Consider the following 21,420-nt stretch of genomic DNA (forward strand, 5'->3'; position numbering starts at 1 on the left):
ATATCACAAATTTGCCTCAAGATGCTTCACAATATGCACAGCATGAAGTAACCTCTGTTCTTAGAAACCTTGATTTGTGTCTGGAATAACCATGGAAAGACACACATGCAATAAATGTTGTGTGTTCAGATAACCAACATAATACAATTACAGTGTGGACAACACATTTGATTGTAAACGTATAAGAAGAAATATATTCGAAAGAAGGAAAGCAAGTACAACATGAGCGCTTAGGTTTGCAAACATTTTGTTGTTTTGAATGGATAAGAATAGATTAAAAATGTTAACTTCTTAATGACAAGATCAAGAAAACTGGAAGAAAAGCTAGAGAACATTAAAGCTGCAAGCACCAAGCAGCATTGGTCAGACTCTCGCACCTCAAGGGTACTTGCTGGACACTGGTTGACGCATCCTGGCACTTGCTTAACACTTAACACCCTTAACACTGCGCACATGGGTTGCACGATATTTCATGCATGGAGCAGCAGGGTTGTTACGAGATATTGCAGGGGCTTCAACCTTGGCGTCTGAATATTATTTTAGATCAAAGCCTGTAACAATAGTTAATAAATACGTAATATGTGTGAATGTGCTTAGTGTTTGTAACAATTGTAGAATGAGATAAATGCAGGTCTCTAAACCAACTGTGTGTTTGTGCTTGAGGGTCTGACAGTAATATAGTAATGCAAGTTAGCAAGGGACACAAGTGCGGAGTCAAAGAGAAAAAGACATAAAAGGAATAGATAGATAGATAGATAGATAGATACTTTATTAATCCCCAAGGGGACATTTTTCGTCACAGTAGCAGCACCAATAAACTAAACACACGAGAATAAAAAATAAAATATAAAATATAAAATACAGGGATGAAAGATATAGATGTATACAAGTGAAAGATATAGATGTATACAAGAAGTATACAAAGTAAAATATAAAAGAAAATATATATGTATATATACAACATATATGCATACACAATACAATACTAATGACTGCAGTGTAAAATTAAATTAAATATAAAAATATTAAATATAGACAGAGTGTGCAAAATGCAAAGTGTGTGTATGTGTGTAGTGTAAATGAAAATGAATTTGTATGTGTGTAGTGTAAATAAATGAAATGTGTGAAGTGCAGATCAACAAAGTATAAATATTAAGTTATTATTACAGTTATTGCACTAGGATCTGGCAAGAGGTGATCTGTTATAGAGCCTCATAGCCGTCGGCAGGAATGTTCTCCTACAGAGGTTTCCAGAGGTAAAATGGGGTAAATTTGTTGTTAACCATCTAAAATGGCCGTCATAACACTTCCAAAGAACATGTGGCTTGAGGTTCCTTGAAACCTCAAGCTTTTAATTACTTTAAATCATGAAGGTCTTTAAATTGTACTGACCAAATTTGAAGTACATCTGATGAATTCCCAAAGGAATTCAATATTTTTGCATTAAAATCATATCCTATATCTACATTCAGGACTTTAATGTCTGTGCCAAGGGGAGTTATCCCCTCAAAAGCAACTTTATTGTTTATGGCGTATGATGCGTTTAAATGAGAAGTTACAATATTTATGATGCATCATCAACAGGTTAAGTCCTTGCTTATGAGATTTGAGACTGATGTCAAGCCAGATGACCAGATCAAAGTATAAAACATGTCATTGTTGAGTGAAAATAGGCTTTCATAGTATAGGCTTGTCCATATCCTCAGGCCGTGACCTTTATCAAGCAAGACAAGTTTGTGGAAGATTCGAAAACGTCCAGTGGAGTTAGAAGAGCTTATTTAGTGAGGAAACATGTCAAATGTGTAGGGGGCGCAATTCAAGCAATTTCTATCATGTTTCATATCATGTATATTATATGTAAATCCGATGTCGCTTGTCACTTAACGCTGATTTACATTTGCCAGTCGGTGGTGCAATGACAATCCAAACATTTCGTCATGTAAATGTGCATAGTGTAACACCCGGTTCCGTGTCTCCTATGTTCCGTATCTCCTATGTTCCATGTCTCCTCTGTGTCTTCTCTCTCGTTTAATTCCCTGCACCTGCCCTCAGCCACTCTTGTCTCGTTACTGTCTGATGTCGTACACCTGTGTTTCCCCCCCTATATATTGTGTCAGTCTTTCCCTTGTCTGCTGTCGGTTTGTCGTCTCTTGTTCCGTGTCCTTTTCCCGTCGTCCTGTCTGTGTTCCTGATCCTGATTGATTGATTGATTGATTGATTGATTGATTGATTGATTGATTGATATATTTATTTGTCGTTTGCCAGAGTACAGGTACAAAAGCATCGAAATTACAAGAAAGGGTGGATGAAAGATTACAGCATAACATGAGGGAAGAAGGCGAGAAAAAACACCAACCCCGACTATGCCCGGAGGGTGGGGGCAGGGAGCAGGAAAACACCTTAGCACATAAGCACATACATTTTAGACATGACTTGCAACGAGTAAGAAGGGTGTAGTTGAGGTAATTCAATAACTGGGTGATCTAAGCCCATCCATTGGGGCAGAAGGTAACCAGCACCGACAAGCAGCCAGCCGGTCGGCGCCAACACAGCAGCGCCAGCACAGCCCGTCCGGTCACACTGGGGTAAAAGCAGGCGAAGGCGTGGGATGGGGGAGGGTAGTGAATGCGAATCAGTATTATTGAAAGTTCGTGTGCGTGTTCTGGTATGTCGTCCTCCCCAGGCCACAACAGACAGAGTTCTCAGTCCGCAAGATGGTCGTTGCCATGGAGATAGCCTTGAAAGGTCCTGGGAGAAAACAACCACAGGTGTCTGTGGATAGGGGAAGGAATGAGAGAGATTCTCGTTTCAGTGATCTTCGGGAGTTGTTGTTCCAGTAACGGCCTTGGCAAAGGCCGTCCGAGTAAAGGGAGGAAGCAGATAAGATTGGGATTGTTTGGTCTTCCAGTAGCTGCATTTTTTAACCACTATTCCTCCATCTTCCTCCCGTTTGCCAATAGAATTTCAAATCGATCCACTTTCATTTGCAGAGCCGTCAGCTTCTCACGATGTTATCATTCTGGCGGTTTAATGCCACAGTCTGAGTGCCAACAACTCTACCACGCAATCATGTCGGGCAGCCTTAGGGGGCTTTTACAGCTGTCACCGTTTCCTTAATTTTCCGATAAGCCAGGGCAGCGCCAAATCCAAACAGCAGAAATCCTGTAATCATAGTTCGAATAGGTAGATGTCTTCACGTCCTCCACGGAGAGTGGTGCTAGGCACAAGACCCGCCATCGTGCCACGCTGGCGTATCCAGCAACATTCGTCCCAGCAGGACAGGCAGGTTCCCAGAAGATGGTGTCAGTGCGTTTAAGGACCAGTTGATTACGTCCATGGTTTTTAGTTCAAGAGCGACAAGAGAGTCTCTCCAGTATAGAGACAAACAAGACATGACGAGAGAAGCCAAGCAGGGAAGGGAAGATCATGGGAAGGGGGAGGGAGAGAAAAAATGCGACCGCCTGCTTCGATCCTGCTTGCCTGCCTGCCCTGGCCGATCCGACCCTGCCTGCCCTGACCGATGATCCTCTGCCTGCCCCTTTTGGACCTTGTTTATTTTTCAACTGTTTTGCCTCATTAAAGAGCGCCTTTTTGTTACTTATATTTTGTCCATTCTGTCTCTCTGCGCCTGAGCCTCACCCTGTTACACTCCCCGTGACACATAGGGCTGGACCAGCATCATGCATGAGCATATTTGTGCAGATTGGATGATGTACCTTAGAGTTGCAATAACTTTGAGTGTGTAATGGGGTCAATGTAACGTTAAGCGTCGCCCACATCGCGTCGCCCCAAACTCCCCAAACGCGCCGCCCGGGAAAATATCGCGTCTATCGCAGCCACAAGCGTCTGTACGTTGACTTTTCATGGGATTCAGTCACGCGAAAAAATAGTTTCGCTTTTGGTGTGAACGCAACTTAACCCTTGTGTTGCCTTCGGGTCAATTTGACCCGATTCAATGTTTCACCCTCCTGTCGCCTTCGGGTCAATATGACCCGATTCAATGTTTAACCCTCCTGTTACCTTTATATTTACTAACATATTTTACCCTTGAGGTCAATATGACCCCAGCTATTAAAATCTCCAGAAAATTATTAGAATTAATATTGTTTTCCAAGTTTAAGTGTGAGGTACTTTATGTTTGTTTGTTGACTCCCGAAAGAACACCGACATTAAACATTGATTCGGGTCAAATTGACCCGAAGGCGACAGGAGGGTTAAATATTGAATCGGGTCAAAATGACCCGAAGGCAACACAAGACGTTCATTGATCCATATCTCCTAAACGCAATGAAATATCAACAAGCTTTTTATAGCCTTTGATGATATAACTCCAATAATGATCCACAAAAAATGTGGCATGAATCAGACCCATCATAACCCTTTTTCCCCCTGAAGGGTTATTTGGGAGTTTTTCCTGATCCGATGCGAGGTTTTGGGGCAGGGATGTCTATGTGTACAGATTGTAAAGCACTCCGAGACAAATTTGTAATTTGTGAAATTGGGCTATACAAATAAACTGAATTGAATTGAATTGAATCATGTAGAACAGGTTTGTAATAATGGATTTTATACAAAATTCAAAATAGTGGGAATTCTAAGTTGGTGGAGATAGACATGTGTGTCCAATTTCAAGTCAATCCTAACCTACAAAGCCTTGATTGGTGATGCTCCATCAAAACGTAAGGAGCTTGTAGTACCATATTGCCCCACAAGAGAGCTGCGCTCACTAAATGTGGGGCTACTTGTGGTTTCAAGAGTCTTAAAAAGTAGGATGGGAGCCAGAGCCTTCAGTTATCAAGCTCCTCTTTTATGGAACCAGCCTACACTTTCATTCTAAGAGGCAGACACAGTCACCACATTTCAGAGTAAACATAAAGACTTTCCTCTTTAATAGCGCTTATACTTAGGGCTGAATCAGGTTTGCCCTTGTTCTGCCCCTAGAGATGCTGCTATAGGCTTATAGGCTGCTTGGGGACGTTTTAGGATACACTGAGCTCCTATCCCCTCTTCTCTCTCCCTTATGAATTCATTTACATCTCTCCATTGCACACTACTAACTCTTCTTCCTCCCCGGAGTCCTTCTGAAGCTGGTCCCTGCCCCTGCTTCCTGCATCCAGCCTCTGGCCTGGACTTGACATCCTTCCCAATGGCCCTGCCCTCTTCTCTGTGCCTCCTGCCTCAAAGGTCGACCTCATTGGGCTGGCCTCTTTCGTGATGCCTCCTGCCAGGTGGGCCGGACTCCTGCCATGGCCCTGCTGATGAGGGCCATTGGAAAGGAGGCCAGGCCAGGGGAAGATGCAGGAAGCCAGGAATGGAATTTGTTGTTGTTTGCTTTCCTCATATGAGATTCTGTTCCTGATAACATTTTCAATTCATGACCTTTCCTTCAGGTAACCTTGGCTCCAAGCTAGTAGAGTATAAGGAAGAGATGTACATCACTTCAGACTGCGGGAAGACATGGAGACAGGTACACTCTGCCCTTCCTTGCATCGTAATACCCCGACCCACCCCCTTTTTTTTATGTTTCCCTCGTATCCTTCTCTACACTTCCCATCTGCTCCCATACAGGTTACATAATGTTAGTATATAAATACATTTGCAATCTGTAAAATCTCTAAAAAACTGTCCAGCCAAGTTAGACTTGTACCATTTTGTTAGTTTTAATGTTTTGCTTTTAATGATTTGTACTGATAGTAATAAATGATGACATTAGTTATATCATTTCTATTTAATTCAGACCCCAACATTTGTATGTTACTTTTGAGGTTTTTGAGGAGGAGCATCACATCCTGTACCTTGACCACGGTGGGGTCATTGTTGCCATCAAGGACACCTCCATTCCCCTCAAGATACTCAAGTAAGATCACTGTTACAGTATGCCACTGTCACTACCGACCCTTAGTACTGTAACACACTGTTTAAAACATTGACATTAGTTTTAGATGTTTAACTTATTAAAACCATTACTTACTGATGCAGATTAATAAACATGATGTATTCTGTCATTTTTTATCCATGAGAAACCTTTTGCATTGAACATATCAATACATCTTTATTTATATTGCATGTTTCCTGTGTTGATGCAGTCCATAAACTTAATAGGTCCCTGACAAAATTAAGAATTCTGTATCTTGTCATTTTTGTCTTTATATACTATTAAATTGAATAGATATTAAAAGCACACAGACAATCTAGAGAGTCAACATTAATGAGTGAATAAAAAGTGTCAACAGGATAGAAAATTAAATAACAAATCTCTTGGTACTTCCTGATTTTTTTTCTGTGAAAAATGCATGCTTGTGATTAGAGTCGAGTCGAGTCCAGGGTGGAGCCTGTGTGATTAGATCTCAAATTCCAAATACTTGTCCACAAGAAGTTATGTATCAAAGTACTTCCTTTGAAAATCCTATAATTTTGATCTTTTATAACCTAAATAGACTTAACATTTTTTATTTCCTCTGTTGGTTTCATGGGCACATCTTGTTCTCGTTTTTAGCGGCTAAAATTGCTACTATTCCGATCAGTTTTCATTCGCTGACATTGTTTTACAAACCATATTGTTTTAAGTTCAAGACAAAGCCCACATGCTTATGCAACAGCAGGTGATCACATTGTTTCAATTATTCATTTCACTGGGTTTAGTTTTCTAAAGGCTATAAAAAAAACACCATGCTCCAAACTTTTTAAAGGTTTTAATTGACACTGAGCATGGTTTAGTCAATTGTAAATTCCCTGTGAGTGTTCTATCTAATAAAATCCTACTCATTACTAAATCTATTCTTTTAGAAAAATGATGGCTCCAACTGAAGAGACATTCATCAATGTGTTGATTGTGAGCACTGCCGGTTTCTCCACAGGTTCAGTATTGATGAAGGACGGACGTGGACCATTCACAACTTCACCAGCACCTCAGTGTTTGTTGATGGACTCCTGAGTGAGCCAGGAGACGAGACCCTGGTTATGACGTGAGTAAAATCCAATTTTCAAAAAGAAATGAAAGCTGCAAGCAGCGTTAAACGGTTCCTAGACGGAGGTGTTGGCAAGACGCTGGCTCACATGGCCAAGAATGTCTGCGACGGCGGACGGCGCATCTCCGTGTTTGACGTAGTTTTCATAGTTCATGCACGTAAACTATGGTTCACACTGCTATGCCAATGGAGAGTTTTACAATTTAGTCATTGGCTGAAGGAAAATCATCTTTCTATCAAAGGATCGGTGGTAATATAAAAAGAGAAGATTTCTGATTGAATGACAGTATAAAGACCGTCTTACCTAATAGTAAATGCAAGTTCAAAACGATATTTTGAAAATGTCTCACTACTGCTACAGACAATAATAGATAGTAAACTAGAATGGGCACTCGGTAGAGCGCATACCTTCGCATATCACAAGATTGGGCATTGGATTATGAACATTTTGGCATTATTTGCATGCCAATTGGATATAAATTGACCGTGCTATAATAAAAAGAAGATGTTGACCTTTTCATGACCTTGACCATGATCGATCCCAAAATCTAATCAAATGGTCCCCGGATAATGACCAATCATCCCACCAAATTGTATGCGATTCAAGAAGATTTTGACCTTTTTCATGACCTTTGACCCGATCGATCCCAAAATCTAATCAAATGGTCCCCGGATAATAACCAATCATCCCAACAAATTTCATGCGATTCGGTTTAATACTTTTTTACTTATGCGAATAACACGCATACAAATAAATAAATAAATAAATACACGGCGATCAAAACGTTACCTTCCGCATTTTCAATGCGAAGGTAAAAATGCTTTTATGTCAATGCCAAAAACTTGCAAAACACTGCAGGGAATCGAACCCCATCACAGAAAAACCGAAGAACCATTACCAGTGTCTTTTGCTTTTTTAGACAACATGAACAAAGGTAAAGCAAAACCTGCATGAGCATTAGCATGAGTGGCCGCATTTATATTAATGCATAAATGGCCTTTATGTTATTTAATACGGACAATTCAACTCAGTTAATTTTTTTATAGCCCAAAATAAAAAATGACAAATTTGCCTCAGAGGGCTTTACAATCTATACACATACGACATCCCTCTCCCACGACCTCACATCGGATCAGGAGAGCAACAGAGGAGGATCCCTCTCCCCAGATGGACAGAAGCAATGGATGGCATGTGAACAAAGTTACAACACATGCTCTCTATAAAACGGGACAGAGCAGACTCTTTCTTCTGAGGAGACAGGGAGCACTCCTGAAGGCCTTCTTTAACTCTGTGGTGGCATCAGCCATCTTTAATAGAGTGGTCTTCTGTCGCAGCAGCATGGCAGCGGCTGACAGGAAGAGGCTGAACAAAGTCAAGAAGGCCAGCAGTGTGCTGGGGTGTCCTCTGGATACAGTGGTGGAGGTGGTGGGAGGAAGGAGGACGGTGGCTAAGCTATCATTCATGATGAACCACACCTCCCACCCCATGGAGGACACTCTGGCAACTCTGTACAGCTGCTTCACCCCTGGTGTGTGAAGGAGAGGTACCGCAAGTCCTTCCAGATGCTGTCAGGCTGCACAACCACATGAGCTCCCACTAGACCACAAAACACCCTTTGAGCCCCGTTTGGACATTGTGGTTAAACTGTGTAAAACATTATAATAAACATGAGCAAATATAATGATGGACATGATAAACATGGAGCATCATGTCAAACTTCCTTTTTTTGGATGCCTAAGTGCGTCAGGCCCATGGCAGAGAATGTGTCTTCAAAACGTTTGTTGATTTTGGCAGAGAGAGATGAATGGTTCCTGACATACATCTTCACAGGTTTATTCAAGAACAGACCATATGCATGTAATGGGAGTGTGAACCGCCAAGTCTGGAGGTGAGATGTTTGCTCCTGGAAAACAGTAGATCTCTCTCTCCTGGTTGGGAGTGAGTTGTGCAGCAAGTTAAGGAGGTCCAGGGCAGTGATCACAAGTGAGAGTAAAAATGTAGCGTGAGATCAACGGATGGGTTGGTGCAGCTTCAGCAGCAAACCAGATGCTGTACTTTGACTGTGTTGAAGGAGATGAGCCGGAAAGAATAAATTTCAATTGACTAACTATTCAACACAGGACTATCGTCCGGGAGACTGGTATTTGTATCCTAAGCGAAACAACACTTATTTTTTGTATGTGAGTTCTTGGTCACATGACTTGTTTGTGACGTTAGTTATGTTCGTGAAGTGAGTCGCAAATCACATGACTCACTCGGTAGTGCTTGAGTCAGATTATCTTCGACCATCCTCTTTTTCCTATCTCAGTTCCCTAAACTTCCTGCAAAGAGGGAAGTGTTGTAATGTGAACTAACGGGTTTAAGTAAAGATTTAAATCGTTGATCATGGTCTCAGTTATACTGTTTTCATCAGATCATATGAACTAAATCCGATACAGATTGGATTCGATATTTGTGATTATAGTTGTGTCACACAGCTGTCCACTTGCGGCTATGTGTTAATTGTGTGTCTGTTTGCAGTGTGTTTGGGCACATCAGCTACAGGTCAGACTGGGAGTTGGTCAAAGTGGACTTCAGGCAGTCGTTCCCGCATCAGTGTACAGAGTCTGAATACGGGCTCTGGAGGCTAAAAGACCTCCAGGTAATGCACACTTCCAAATACAGGAGATGCACACATAATTAACAATACATGTGTGTTGTTTGAAACTAAATTTTAATGTTTCCATTGTCACCATCAGGGAGAGAAGTGCATTATGGGCCAGGAGCGGAGTTTCAGAAAAAGGAAGGATGCAGCGTTCTGTATCAAAGGGAAAAGCTACACATCAGCTCTCACCACCAAAGCTTGCCAATGCACAGAAAGAGACTTCAACTGGTGAGCACTCCACAGATGTAGAACACACTTTAGATTGCATATCATGGAATATTTTATCTGAAAACTTTAGTAATAAATTGAGTACAAATAAAGATATATATTAATATATAATATACTGTGTATGAATAAAAAAATCAAGGATCAAACATACAAAACTATAGAAAATTTAGCGTACGGGTGATGTTATGAACCCAAACACGAGGGCGTTATGATGTCCTCAACAAGTATAAAGCAGAGCTAGTGGTTAATTCTTCCGTGGTGCATAAAGGAAATGATAACCATTTGCACGGAGCAAAGCAACAGAGATAAGTCACGCCCCCTTTCAGGTGCAGATGATCCACACAGTTGGGCGAGTAAAGTTCTGTTTTTGAATAAAGGGTTGGAAATATATTTTTACAAAATTATCCGATTCATCGATTAATCGAGAAAAATGATCCTCAGATTAATTGATTATTATAATAATTGTTAGTTGCAGCCCTAACAATATGACAAATTATCATGACGGAAAACACTCATTGTCTATTAAAATCAAAGAATGTTCTAAATCAGTGCAAAACGTGCTTTCAACTGAGATAACCATATTAATAACACATAATCTCTTTTGCCTCAGGTGCCTCTACCTTGACCATTATTTTTAATAATAATAATACATTCATTTTATAAGGCGCCTTTCAAGGCACTCAAGGTCGCCGTACAACATATTTAAAAATGGACACAATTAAAAAGCAGAACAGTTAAAAAGCATTATATAGTAAAAATACATTTAATGTATTAATACAATTAATAAAAATACATTTATATGTCTATAGCACATTATGCAAAATATGCGTGATGCACATTAAAGTTTACATTCAAAATATGTAGACAATAATTATAATTTCCACATGCATATTGCAAAGTGTGTTTTTCTTTAGATAGATAGATAGATAGATAGATATATACTTTATTAATCCCCAAGGGGAAATTTGTAAAACAAAACACAAAATATAAGAAGGGTTAGCCTCATAGCCGTCCGGCAGAATGCGTGAGGAGACGCCTGGGAAAGTACTCCTCTGTCCCTGGAGGAGGTGGTGGAGGTGGTCCGGGTTGTGTTGTCAACACCAGTTTCTTTCTCTTCAACCCTCTCCACCACCTGTTCCAGGTGCTCCAGCTGGCGCCCATGATGCGGCTGGTGTCACCGGCTCGATGCTCTCCCCAGCAGACAATGGCCGACTGGTAGAATAACTCCAGCATCTTGCTGCACCTTGTACACAGCGTTGATGTTGGCCTTCCAGTTCAGTCGGCTGTCGATGGGCGCCCAGGTACTGCTCCTCCACCATGTCCAGGACACTCAGAGGTGTAGGAGCTGTGCCTTCCTCCTGAAGTCCACCACCATCTCTCTGGTCTTGGCCTGTACAGGGTGAAGAGGAAGGAGACAGAACAGTTCCCTCAACATCACTGACCACCGTGACAGACAGCAGACGCACCATTCTGACACATTGTAGTCTGGCTGAGAGGTAGTCAGTGAGCGAGGAGATGGTGGACGCGTCCCACACCACCACAGCTTCTCACTCAGCAGCAGTGGCTGGATGGTGTTAAATGCACTGGAGGTTCCATCCAGGTGGCAGGTAGATGATGGCGCCGTCCACTCCCACATGAGGCTGGTAAGCAAATTGCAGAGGGTCCAACGATGATTTCACCTGCGGCGGAGGTGGGCCAAGACCAGCCTCTCCAGCACCTTCATCACATGGGAGGTGAGGGCGACCGTTGTCGTTGAGGCCAGATGGTGCTGACTTCTTTGGGACAGGGACCAGGCACCCAGCCTCAGGCTGAGGTTGAAGCAGGACACCAGACAGCTGGGTGGCGATGCCATCAGGACCTTCAGCTCTGCGCTGATGTAGGTTCTCCACATGGCTTCTCACCTGGACAGTCGTCACAGAGAGGGGAGGGTGGGGAGCCCATTGTTATTGAGGGCTCGGTGGATGTGCAGCTCAGCAGGGGGACAGAGGGGAGGTGTTTGGGAGGTGTGATGTGGGCTGTGAACTGAACCTATTGAAAAACAGTTCAGCAGCCAGTTATCTGCTTCATGCCAGACCACACCTGTTGTTCAGCTGGAGTTTGGCCTCCAGCTTCCTCCTGTAGGAGTCCTTGCCTCCCTGAGCTTCACCTTCAGGTTTCAGCTCATCCCTGTCTCCAGACCAGGTCCCTGGTGATCCAGGGCTTATTTGGAGCATGGTCCTTCCTGACACCCACTGCTATTATTATTAGTAGTAGTATTATCAGTCACATTTTTATTATTATTTACTATTGTCGATACCATTACTGATTTAATATAATTATTATGAGTCAAATTTGAGTTACTATTTTCGATACCATTTAATATAATTATTATTAGTCACAATTGTATTACTATTGCTGTTACCATTACTGCTTCTATTATTATGATACTGTATCCACTGCTGCTGTGTATGCATTTCATAGGTTGTAATCTGTTATGTTGTTCATTCTCTACACCTGACATCGATTGTACTTCTGTCCATCCTGGAGAGGGATCCTCCTCTGTTGATCACCCTTAAGTTTTCCTTTTGTTTTTGTTTCTCCCTTGTTTTCTCCAGGACCCTCACATTCCTGTACTGATGTGAGTGTCCTGTGAATAGGATGTTTACTCATTATTTGTATCATTTTTCTTTCATATCTCTGTTTGAGTAGTGACTATGGTTTTGAACGGTCCCCAACTGGAGGCCATCGCTGCTTCGCTGACTTCTGGCATGATCCAGATTCACCACCCAAAGACTGCCATCTAGGACAATCGTATACGTCCAGCACTGGGTCTGTGCATGTGCACAAGCACATTATCTTCATCACACAAACACCCACCTACACACATAGACTTGTGTTTTCTAGGAGTGAGATAAGTCGATTGATATAATTCTCATATATTTAGGATAATTATGGAGCTGGAGCATTTCTATCAAATGGTTCGGTATGAACATGTTTCGTTCCATCCATAGTTAATAATTTATTTTTAGGCTTGATTCTTAAACTTTAGAGAGAATCCAACTAGCTGTAATCACACTACTTCCTTTGCTTATTTCTACCTGTCTCCAGCTCCATCTGAAGACACAGGTATAAGATTGATATTGCTCTTCTCATCTCAAAGTCTAAAAAAACAAGAACATAATCCTATTTCCAAAAATGTTGACGTGTTAATTTTAAGATACATGCATACAGCCCCATATTCTTATACTTGCACTGTCCTCTACTGTGTACCAGCTACAGGAAGGTGATATCTAACATGTGTGAAGGGGGGCTTAACCAGCAGCACAGTAGCAAACAGCACAACTGCCCTCTGTTGCCCCCAAAAGGACTACAGGTTGGCATCAAAGGTCAAATGTTGGCCGTGGCTCCTGGTGATGACATCACTTTCATTGTCCACCAGGAAGAGGTAGGATCAAAGGTTGTGTTGGTTCATCCTTTACTTCCTTCTTTTAAATTTCAATTGGCTGAAAGTCTTCATTTGTTCTTACCAGGGTGACACCAGTAGCACTAGGTACCAGGTGGACCTCGGCGACGGGGTTTGGGCCATCTACCAGAATTTGACAGTGACAGACGAGCCCATCCAACATCGTTATAAAAATCCAGGCGTTTACAAGGTCACTGTAAAGGCAGAGAACATGGCAGGGCAAGATGAGGCCACCATGTACATCCAGGTCACAGGTCGGTCTGCCGGTCACTGAATGTTTTGTATATGGTTATTAGAAAACTGTGCATATTTGTTGTTTTTGGAAGGTAGCCTTTGGAAGGAATTTCCAAGGTAGTCTTAATTCTAGGAGTATTGGAAAACAGTTTTCTTCTATTACAGCCCCCCTACAGGAAGTGCACCTGGAAGTGGTACCCATCACTCGTAGAAACCATGAGGTTAATCTGACAGCCATAGTCCTTCCCATTGAGGCCAACCTGTCTGTCTTCTACTGGTGGATTGGAGACTACCAGCGGGTAAAGGACACATGACCAACTTCATCCATTAACTTTTGTCTTCAAGTTCTACAGCTGTTTTTCCTCAAAACAACACTATCACATAATCTTTCTGGCCACTTCGGGGCGGCAAAACAATCTGAAAAAACAACATTTATGTATCATCAGCTTTTAGAGTTTTTGTGAAACATATGAGCAAAACAAATACTATTCATATTTAGTAGATACAGAGCACCAATATCCACCTTAGATTTAATGTAAACCCAATATTCACAATCTTTACCTTCGCATTGAAAATGCGGAAGGTTATGTTTTGATCGCCGTGTATTTATTTATTAGTTTATTTATTTATTTGTATGCGTGTTACTCGCATAAAACAAAAAGTATTAAACCGAATCGCATGAAATTTGGTGGGATGATTGGTTATTATCCGGGGACAATTTGATTCGATTTTGGGATCGATCGGATCAAAGGTCAAGGTCATGAAAAGGTCAAAATGTTCTCGAATTGCATGAAATTTGGTGGGATGATTGGTTATTATCAGGAGACCATTTGATTAGATTTTGGGATCAATCGGGTCAAAGGTCAAGGTCATGGAAAGGTCAAACTCTTCTTTTTACCATAGCACGGTCAATTTGTATCCAATTGGCATGCAACTAATGCCAAAATGTTCATAATTCAATGCCCAATATTGTGATATGCGAAGGTATGCGCTCTACCGAGTGCCCATTCTAGTTTAGTAATGTTTTTGGTCTCCATACAAATATGTCTCACTGGAACATTGTGTGACATTTAATGGCATCAAGTGTTGGGGCGACGGTTTGCAAACAACTAAATGCCCTCCAATCACCACTCCCTTCTAAGCATGGCGATGAGCGACAGTGGCGTTCAGATTGGGATAGGTATCTTGAGGATTTTATTATTACTACTACTATTAGCTACTGGATTATTTCAGTGTATCCTAAAACGTCCATAAAGGAGGAGCTTGATAACTGAAGGCTCTGGCTCCCATCCTACCTTTTAAGACTCTAGGAACCACAAGTAGCCCCGCATTTAGTGAGCGCAGCTCTCTAGTGGGGCAATATGGTACTACAAGCTCCTTAAGATATGATGGAGCATCACTAATCAAGACTTTGTAGGTGAGGAGAAGAATTTTAAATGTGATTCTTGATTTTACGGGGAGCTAGTGCAGAGTAGCTAATACAGGAGTCTTCAGGAGTTTTTCACTGGTATATTGACAGACTTTCTGTTGAAAACCTGATCTGATGAGAAGTAACGAACATGTGAACCAGTTTTTCTGCATCTTTGTGATACAAGATGTGTCTGATTTTGGAAATGAAAAAATGCAGTCCTTGAGATTTGCTTCACGTGGAGTTAAAGGACAAGTCCCGATCAACGATAATGCCAAGATTCTTTACAGTGGTCTTGGGTGCCAGGGAAATGCCATCTATAGAAACCACATCACCAGATCATTGATCTCTGGGGTGCTCAGAGTAAAATAACTTCAGTTTTGTTAGAGTTGCAGGTCATCCATGAATTTTACCGAGTTGGTTGCTCTCCTCTGGTTTTATCGATAGATATAGTTGAGTATCATCTGCATAACAATGAAAGTTTATGGAGTGTTTCCTGATAATATTGCCTAAAGTAAGCATATATAAGGTAAATAAAATTGGTCCAAGCACAGAACCTTGTGGAACTCCGTGACTAGCGTTGGTGGTTATCGAGGCTTCATCGTTTACAAATACAAACTGAGATCGATCTGATAAATAGGATTTAAACCAACTTAGTGCGGTGCCTGAGATGTAGTGTTGTTACGAGATGTGCCGACGCTTCGAAGCGTGTGTCGAGTAATGGAGGGCGTTCCTCGAGCGCGACGAGGCTTGCTTCATTTAGGGGAGGAGCCAAAAATGATGACGTCCGAAGCCTCGCTGGCCGGCTGTACCATGTGACTGCTTCGGGAAGTGGTTCAGATATTGCCGGGAGGTTCGACAGCAATATAAATCCCTCAGGCTCCATTCAAAATGTGGGTTGTTGGTTGAGAGTTTGGAGAGAGAGATAGTTTGGAGAGTTAGGAGAGTGAGGAGAGAAGGATAGGTGATGAGATGGAACTGTTGAGAAACTGTTATTTCTGAATAAAAATGAATACAATGTCTCTTGTCCTGTACATCACTGTCCAAGTTACACAAGCATATTCAGTCCCCTCTTCCTAGTTACACACACACACGTTCACCGTCCTCTGCCTGCTTAAGCCCATGCCATTTTCCTAAATGGGACATAATTTTGGGAACATTTACACACACAGAATACATTCAAAAAGTATTTTATTATGCACATATGTGATAATTTATGTTCAGAAATGATTTGGTCATACCTTTTTGTAATTCATAGTCATTCCCAACAGCCATAACAGACACAAAAATTCAATGCATCACATTATGTGGTTCAGATACAGCTGCCTGTGATTATACACTTGGCCAGTAGGTGGTTTCGTGAGCACATGAAGCTTCGAGAAATGAACCCTTTCTCGAACCAATTGGCTGAAGTGGTTCGATGCCTCATGAGGCTTCATCTCACAATCACTACTGAAATGCCAATCGACTGCTCCAGTCTCTGTAATAGGATGTCATGGTCAATGTGTCACGACTCAAAAAACAGGACCCAAAAGCACGACTCCAAAGTTCAGGGAAATCAAAAGGGTTTATAAAAAAACAGAAAATCACAGCTATGCTGGAAAAAGACTTGAACAAAGTACAAAACAAAATCACAACGATGCTGGAAAAGTAATCCAGGACAAAAGACTACAGACAAGAGACAAGACGATCTGACACAAGACACAGGTAGACACAGGCTTAAAATACATGAGGAAATGGGGAACAGGTGGACACAATCAGGGGTGGAGCAGACAATCACACTAACGAGGAAACACCGGGGCAGGAAATAAAGTTTCTGAAATGAGAGAGAACAGTTACAACAAAATAAAAGCGGACATGGAAAACAGGACTTAAACCTAAAACTTAACACAACCGACGAGACATGACACAATGGTGTCGAACGGAGCACTACGGTCTAAACAAGACCAGTACAGAGATAAGTCATGTATCTGATGCAATTAGGAGGTTATTTGTAATTTTGTAATTTATATCAATGTTTATAAGAATAAACATTGATATAAATAAAATATAATATATTAAAAAAAATTAATCAAACTATCTCATTAATTTGTGCCATTTAAGGTATACTGTATACTTCGAAATTCTCATTGTTTGTTTAAATACAAAATGTTCTCACTTTTTCATGTATACACTGATATTTGTTGAGTCATGGAAATTTGGTTTAAACTCATGGAAAAGTCATGGTCAAAATGTGTAAGAACCCTGTAATTATTACTGGCTTTTTTTAAGGTAACAGGTTGCAGGTTGATTTATACTATTGAAAACGTTGTTGTTCATATTATATTCCATTCCTGACAATTAAACCTGCTAAATGTTCATTGTTCCTTCTATTAACTGCAAAACATTCCACTATGTTCACCTGCTAGTTGCTTACTTTTTCTGTCTGCAGTTTGGTGCTGAGCTGGTAGTGTAGTGGTTTTTTGGTACCTTGTGCTGAAAGCGAACCAAAACATTTAAGTTGCAACTGGAAAGTTAATTATGAGCTGAAACTGCAGTCAGCGAAAAATGTCATTCCTTTCACATTGGCACATTGCTTTCCCATTGTTAGCGTTAGTTTAAAATAGCAGTTATAGCCATATTAAATAAGGATGACTGTTTAGCTCAATTCCAACATGTCATTATAGAAGCCATTTTGTGATCCCAGAGTTTTCAGACACATCCTGAATACACAGTTTGGCCTAACAACCAACCTTTTATCACTGTCTCCTGTAGCCTACACTGACTCTGCAGAACAGCCTTTTGACTCGTTTTCCTGAGACAGGAGAGGTTTCAGTCACTGTCCAGGCTTCTAATGGACGATCTATGGTGCAGGATACCAGGACAGTTCGAGTCTACGGTAACAATTCAATTCAAAATAATCTAATTGTACAGTTGGGTCGATGCAGGAGCAGATATTAACTGAATATAGGAATGAAACTAAAATAATGTACACTACCGTTCAAAAGTTTGGGGTCACTTAGAAATGTCTTTATTTTTCAAAGAAAAGCACTTTTTTCAATAAAGATAACATTAATCAAAAATACACACAATACATTGTTAATGTGGTAAATGACTATTCTAGGTGGAAACGTCTGGTTTCTAATGAAATATCTCCAGAGGTGTATAGAGGCCCATTTCCATCAACTATCACTCCAGTGTTCTAATGGTACATTGTGTTTGCTAATCGCCTTAGAAGACTAATATCTGATTAGAAAACCCTTGTGCAATTATGTTGGCACAGCTGAAAACAGTTATGCTGGTGATATAAGCTATACAACTGGCATTCCTTTGAGCTTGAAGTTTGAAGAACAAAATTAATACTTCAAATATTAATCATTATTTTTAACCTTGTCAATGTATTGACTATATTTTCTATTCAATTTTCAATTCATTTGATAAATAAAAGTGAGTTTTCATGGAAGACACGAAATTGTCTGGATGACCCCAAACTTTTGAACGGTAGTGTATGTATCTTTAGTTCCATTGGTCAATAATTCTTTGACTATTCCATCCAATCCTTAGTTGTTATAGTAAATTCAAAAGACTTCACACAAGTAAATATTTGCATCAAGGTAAATCTAACACTTTCATAATGAAAGATGATGTATATACACCACATGTGTGGCATTACTGTATCTACTCATACAATTGTATTAGAGTTCGAATTTAGAGTTTTGAACTCTTTTGTTTACTCTTTTGTTTCGTCCAATCCCAGATAACTTCCAGGTCATCCCTCTGAGTTTCAGCACAAGTCTGGACAACTTCAACCCCAACATTCCAGAGTGGCGAGAGGAAATCGGCCAGGTTGTCACCAAAATACTCGTTAAGGTAGGATTCAAAGAATAAGTTTTACATTTTGCTTTTTAAGTAAGTGTGTGTTAATAATACACTTTCAAAAATAATGGAAATAGTAGAGGAATTGCAATTAATTTATCTCTACCTCTGCATTTTTTGCACACAAAACAGGAATAATAAAACAATAAGGAAATAAAACTAATATTAGGACGTATACTTTTAGGAGACTACAGCAATGCTAGCTAAGGCTGTGGCTGCATACTTGCTGTTGTCAGCATGCAAACATTACCAATCACTCTGATAATTTTAACATTCTGTTCTTATTGTATAGCCAATTTTCAATTAAAAAAATTTGTCTAGTGCTTTGATCTGTACACATGAATCCAATCCTTTCCCCTCTCCTCGGGACCAGAAACTTAAATAACAAACCTCCAAAAAAGGGGAAAAAAGAGGAGAGAGCAACAGAGGAGGGGATGAGCAGATGATGAGGATAGATGATATGATGTGTGTGGACACAGATGATTTTATAGAAAAAGATTCAATAGAGTATAATACAGAGTGTATGAATAGTTCATTAGGAATATTCACATTAGGACCTCTCACCCGAGGGAGAGATGAGCAGGGCAGGAGGGGGAGGAGGATGGGAGTGGCGGAGTCTCAAGGCAGGCATCAGTAGCAATGAGGCAGTGTTGACCTCCATTCAGACCATATAGGATCAGATCTATGCACAGGGTCCATGAGGCCCCCGAGCAAGGACAGCGGAGTCAAAAAGAAAAAGAGGAAAAAGAGGTGAGTGCAGAATGAAATTAATCCTAGAATTCATCCTTATGGGAGAGAAAAAAAGAGCTCACGGTACCGGCAGAGTTAAAAAGCTCCGTGCAGCATATAGCCTGGAGCAGCATATCATCAAGTTCAGCAGGGTGGCAAACTTTCCAAGGCCTAACTATAGTGTCTTCTAAAAAGGAAGCTGTTCGCTTCTTCTGGGTCCCGTGACTCTCTGCTTCTGAACTTGGCTGCTGGTTCCATCTGATTACTAAAAGTAGTAATCTAGAACTGGCTCTACTTTCCTCTGATTTGAACTAGGAGTAGTCCGCAGTTAGTGAATTTAGAAGACGGGGTACTTAAATGGGTTGCAACTACCCCCATATGAGCTTAAGTAACATCACCAATCAAGAGGTGATAGTTAAATTTGCTTGGGAAAAAGTGATTTTATTTTTTTCAGTGCAGAGGACTCAGGCTTGGATGTGCAGATGGATGAGGGAGTCTTTCTGAGATTTAGGTGACCAGCAGTAGTGGATCACTGGGAGATCCTAGAGATTTATTAGAGCATCCAATGCTTATGAGGAATCATAAGTGAAGTTAATAGTGCTGTATTGGCGTGAACCAGTGCATTGAAATTTTTGAGATGAGATTGATTGAGATTGAAGTGTTTATTATATGAAGAATGCAGAGATTGATATTTTGTTTTCGTAACCATTGAGACAAGTCGTGAAAGATCCGCTTTAAGTCAGTCTCAAGATGTTTTACATCAATCTTGGGTCAGAATCTGATTACCCAGGCAGATAATCTCTCTCTGAGAGAGTCAGCTTGCAGTGCATTAAAGGTTTTGTTTGGGTTTTAGTTGCAGTTGCAGGTCATGGTGGGTTTATGTTCCTCTTCTCCATAATTTTGATTTGTTTGATGTCTCTGGTTTTTGCTCTCCTCTGGTTTTTGCGATAAATATCTCATATGTCATCTGCATAACAATGAGGTTTTGAATAATGCCCAAAGGATGAACTTATAAGGAAGTAAATAAACGGTGGTGGTTATCGAGGCCATCGAACCTTGATTAACGTTGGTGATTGTGATGGCGTTGACGAATACAAATTACAACTGCCTGGTATCTGATAGAATTTATCTGAACCAAAGGAGTGCCGTTGCTGTCATGCCATGGTGCTGATCCAGTCTCTGTAACAGTCTGTGTGTACAGGTGTGCAGAATGCAGCACTAGGTCTGCCAAGACCAGGTCAGAAGGAGTCCTTGATCTGGAATCTTAGGTGATTGAGGTTTCTCACTGTTTGTAATTTTTCAGAGGTGTGCTGTGGATGTTCTAAAAAACAACTTTCTAATGCAAATAAGTCATTCTAAATCCAGTCACACAACTATGATTCTGATAGGGTTGATGAGAATCTTGGAGAGGAAGGCTGTGATAGACCCTGAAGGGGATGGCCAAGAGGTTTGGTAACCTGGGGATTCTGTGGTGGAGAGCCAATAATAACAGAAACCTAATATCTGCCAGGCGTGAGGAGGGGTAAAGACCACTTGATAATATCTAATAATAGGCACTAAATAAGACAATCTGAAATATCTGAGAAGGGCCGGAAATAGAAGCTTTTTCCTGATGTTCGAGAAGAGTGAAACCGTGGAGTTATAGACAGGTACGAAAATGATGGGTGAACTTCCTCAAATATACACCAGGGTTAAAGGCTAGTCATTACAGCCTTTTCCCCAGAGATTGCATTGGGTTTGGTTATGAATTCCAGGAGGTTAATTAAAGACTTAATATCAGCCTAATCAGTAATCATTATCACTAAGTCATAACCACTTTTTTCTAAGGTTGATCGGCTCCTCAGCTACTGCACTATCCTGGCTCTGAAATAGTACCTGCTGGCATTGTTTGTCAACTTACATACAGTAGAT

At 40.8% G+C, this 21,420-nt stretch overlaps 1 protein-coding gene across 2 annotated transcripts in view; it reads left to right on the forward strand.

Moving 5' to 3' along the window:
- Window positions 1–21,420, forward strand: part of sorcs2 (sortilin-related VPS10 domain containing receptor 2) — a 189,811-nt gene that overhangs the window by 154,625 nt on the left and 13,766 nt on the right. For both annotated transcript variants that reach the window (XM_056443212.1, XM_056443213.1), the window contains exons 12-22: window positions 5,391–5,467; window positions 5,766–5,857; window positions 6,858–6,965; window positions 9,490–9,610; window positions 9,708–9,841; window positions 12,530–12,649; window positions 13,094–13,265; window positions 13,351–13,537; window positions 13,683–13,816; window positions 17,680–17,803; window positions 18,662–18,774. In XM_056443212.1, coding sequence (XP_056299187.1) covers window positions 5,391–5,467; window positions 5,766–5,857; window positions 6,858–6,965; window positions 9,490–9,610; window positions 9,708–9,841; window positions 12,530–12,649; window positions 13,094–13,265; window positions 13,351–13,537; window positions 13,683–13,816; window positions 17,680–17,803; window positions 18,662–18,774 — 1,382 coding nt within the window. The remainder of the gene's footprint in view (window positions 1–5,390; window positions 5,468–5,765; window positions 5,858–6,857; window positions 6,966–9,489; window positions 9,611–9,707; window positions 9,842–12,529; window positions 12,650–13,093; window positions 13,266–13,350; window positions 13,538–13,682; window positions 13,817–17,679; window positions 17,804–18,661; window positions 18,775–21,420) is intronic.

This window comes from Pseudoliparis swirei, chromosome 21 (assembly GCF_029220125.1).
Source record: "Pseudoliparis swirei isolate HS2019 ecotype Mariana Trench chromosome 21, NWPU_hadal_v1, whole genome shotgun sequence".
NCBI classification, from domain to species: domain Eukaryota; kingdom Metazoa; phylum Chordata; class Actinopteri; order Perciformes; family Liparidae; genus Pseudoliparis; species Pseudoliparis swirei.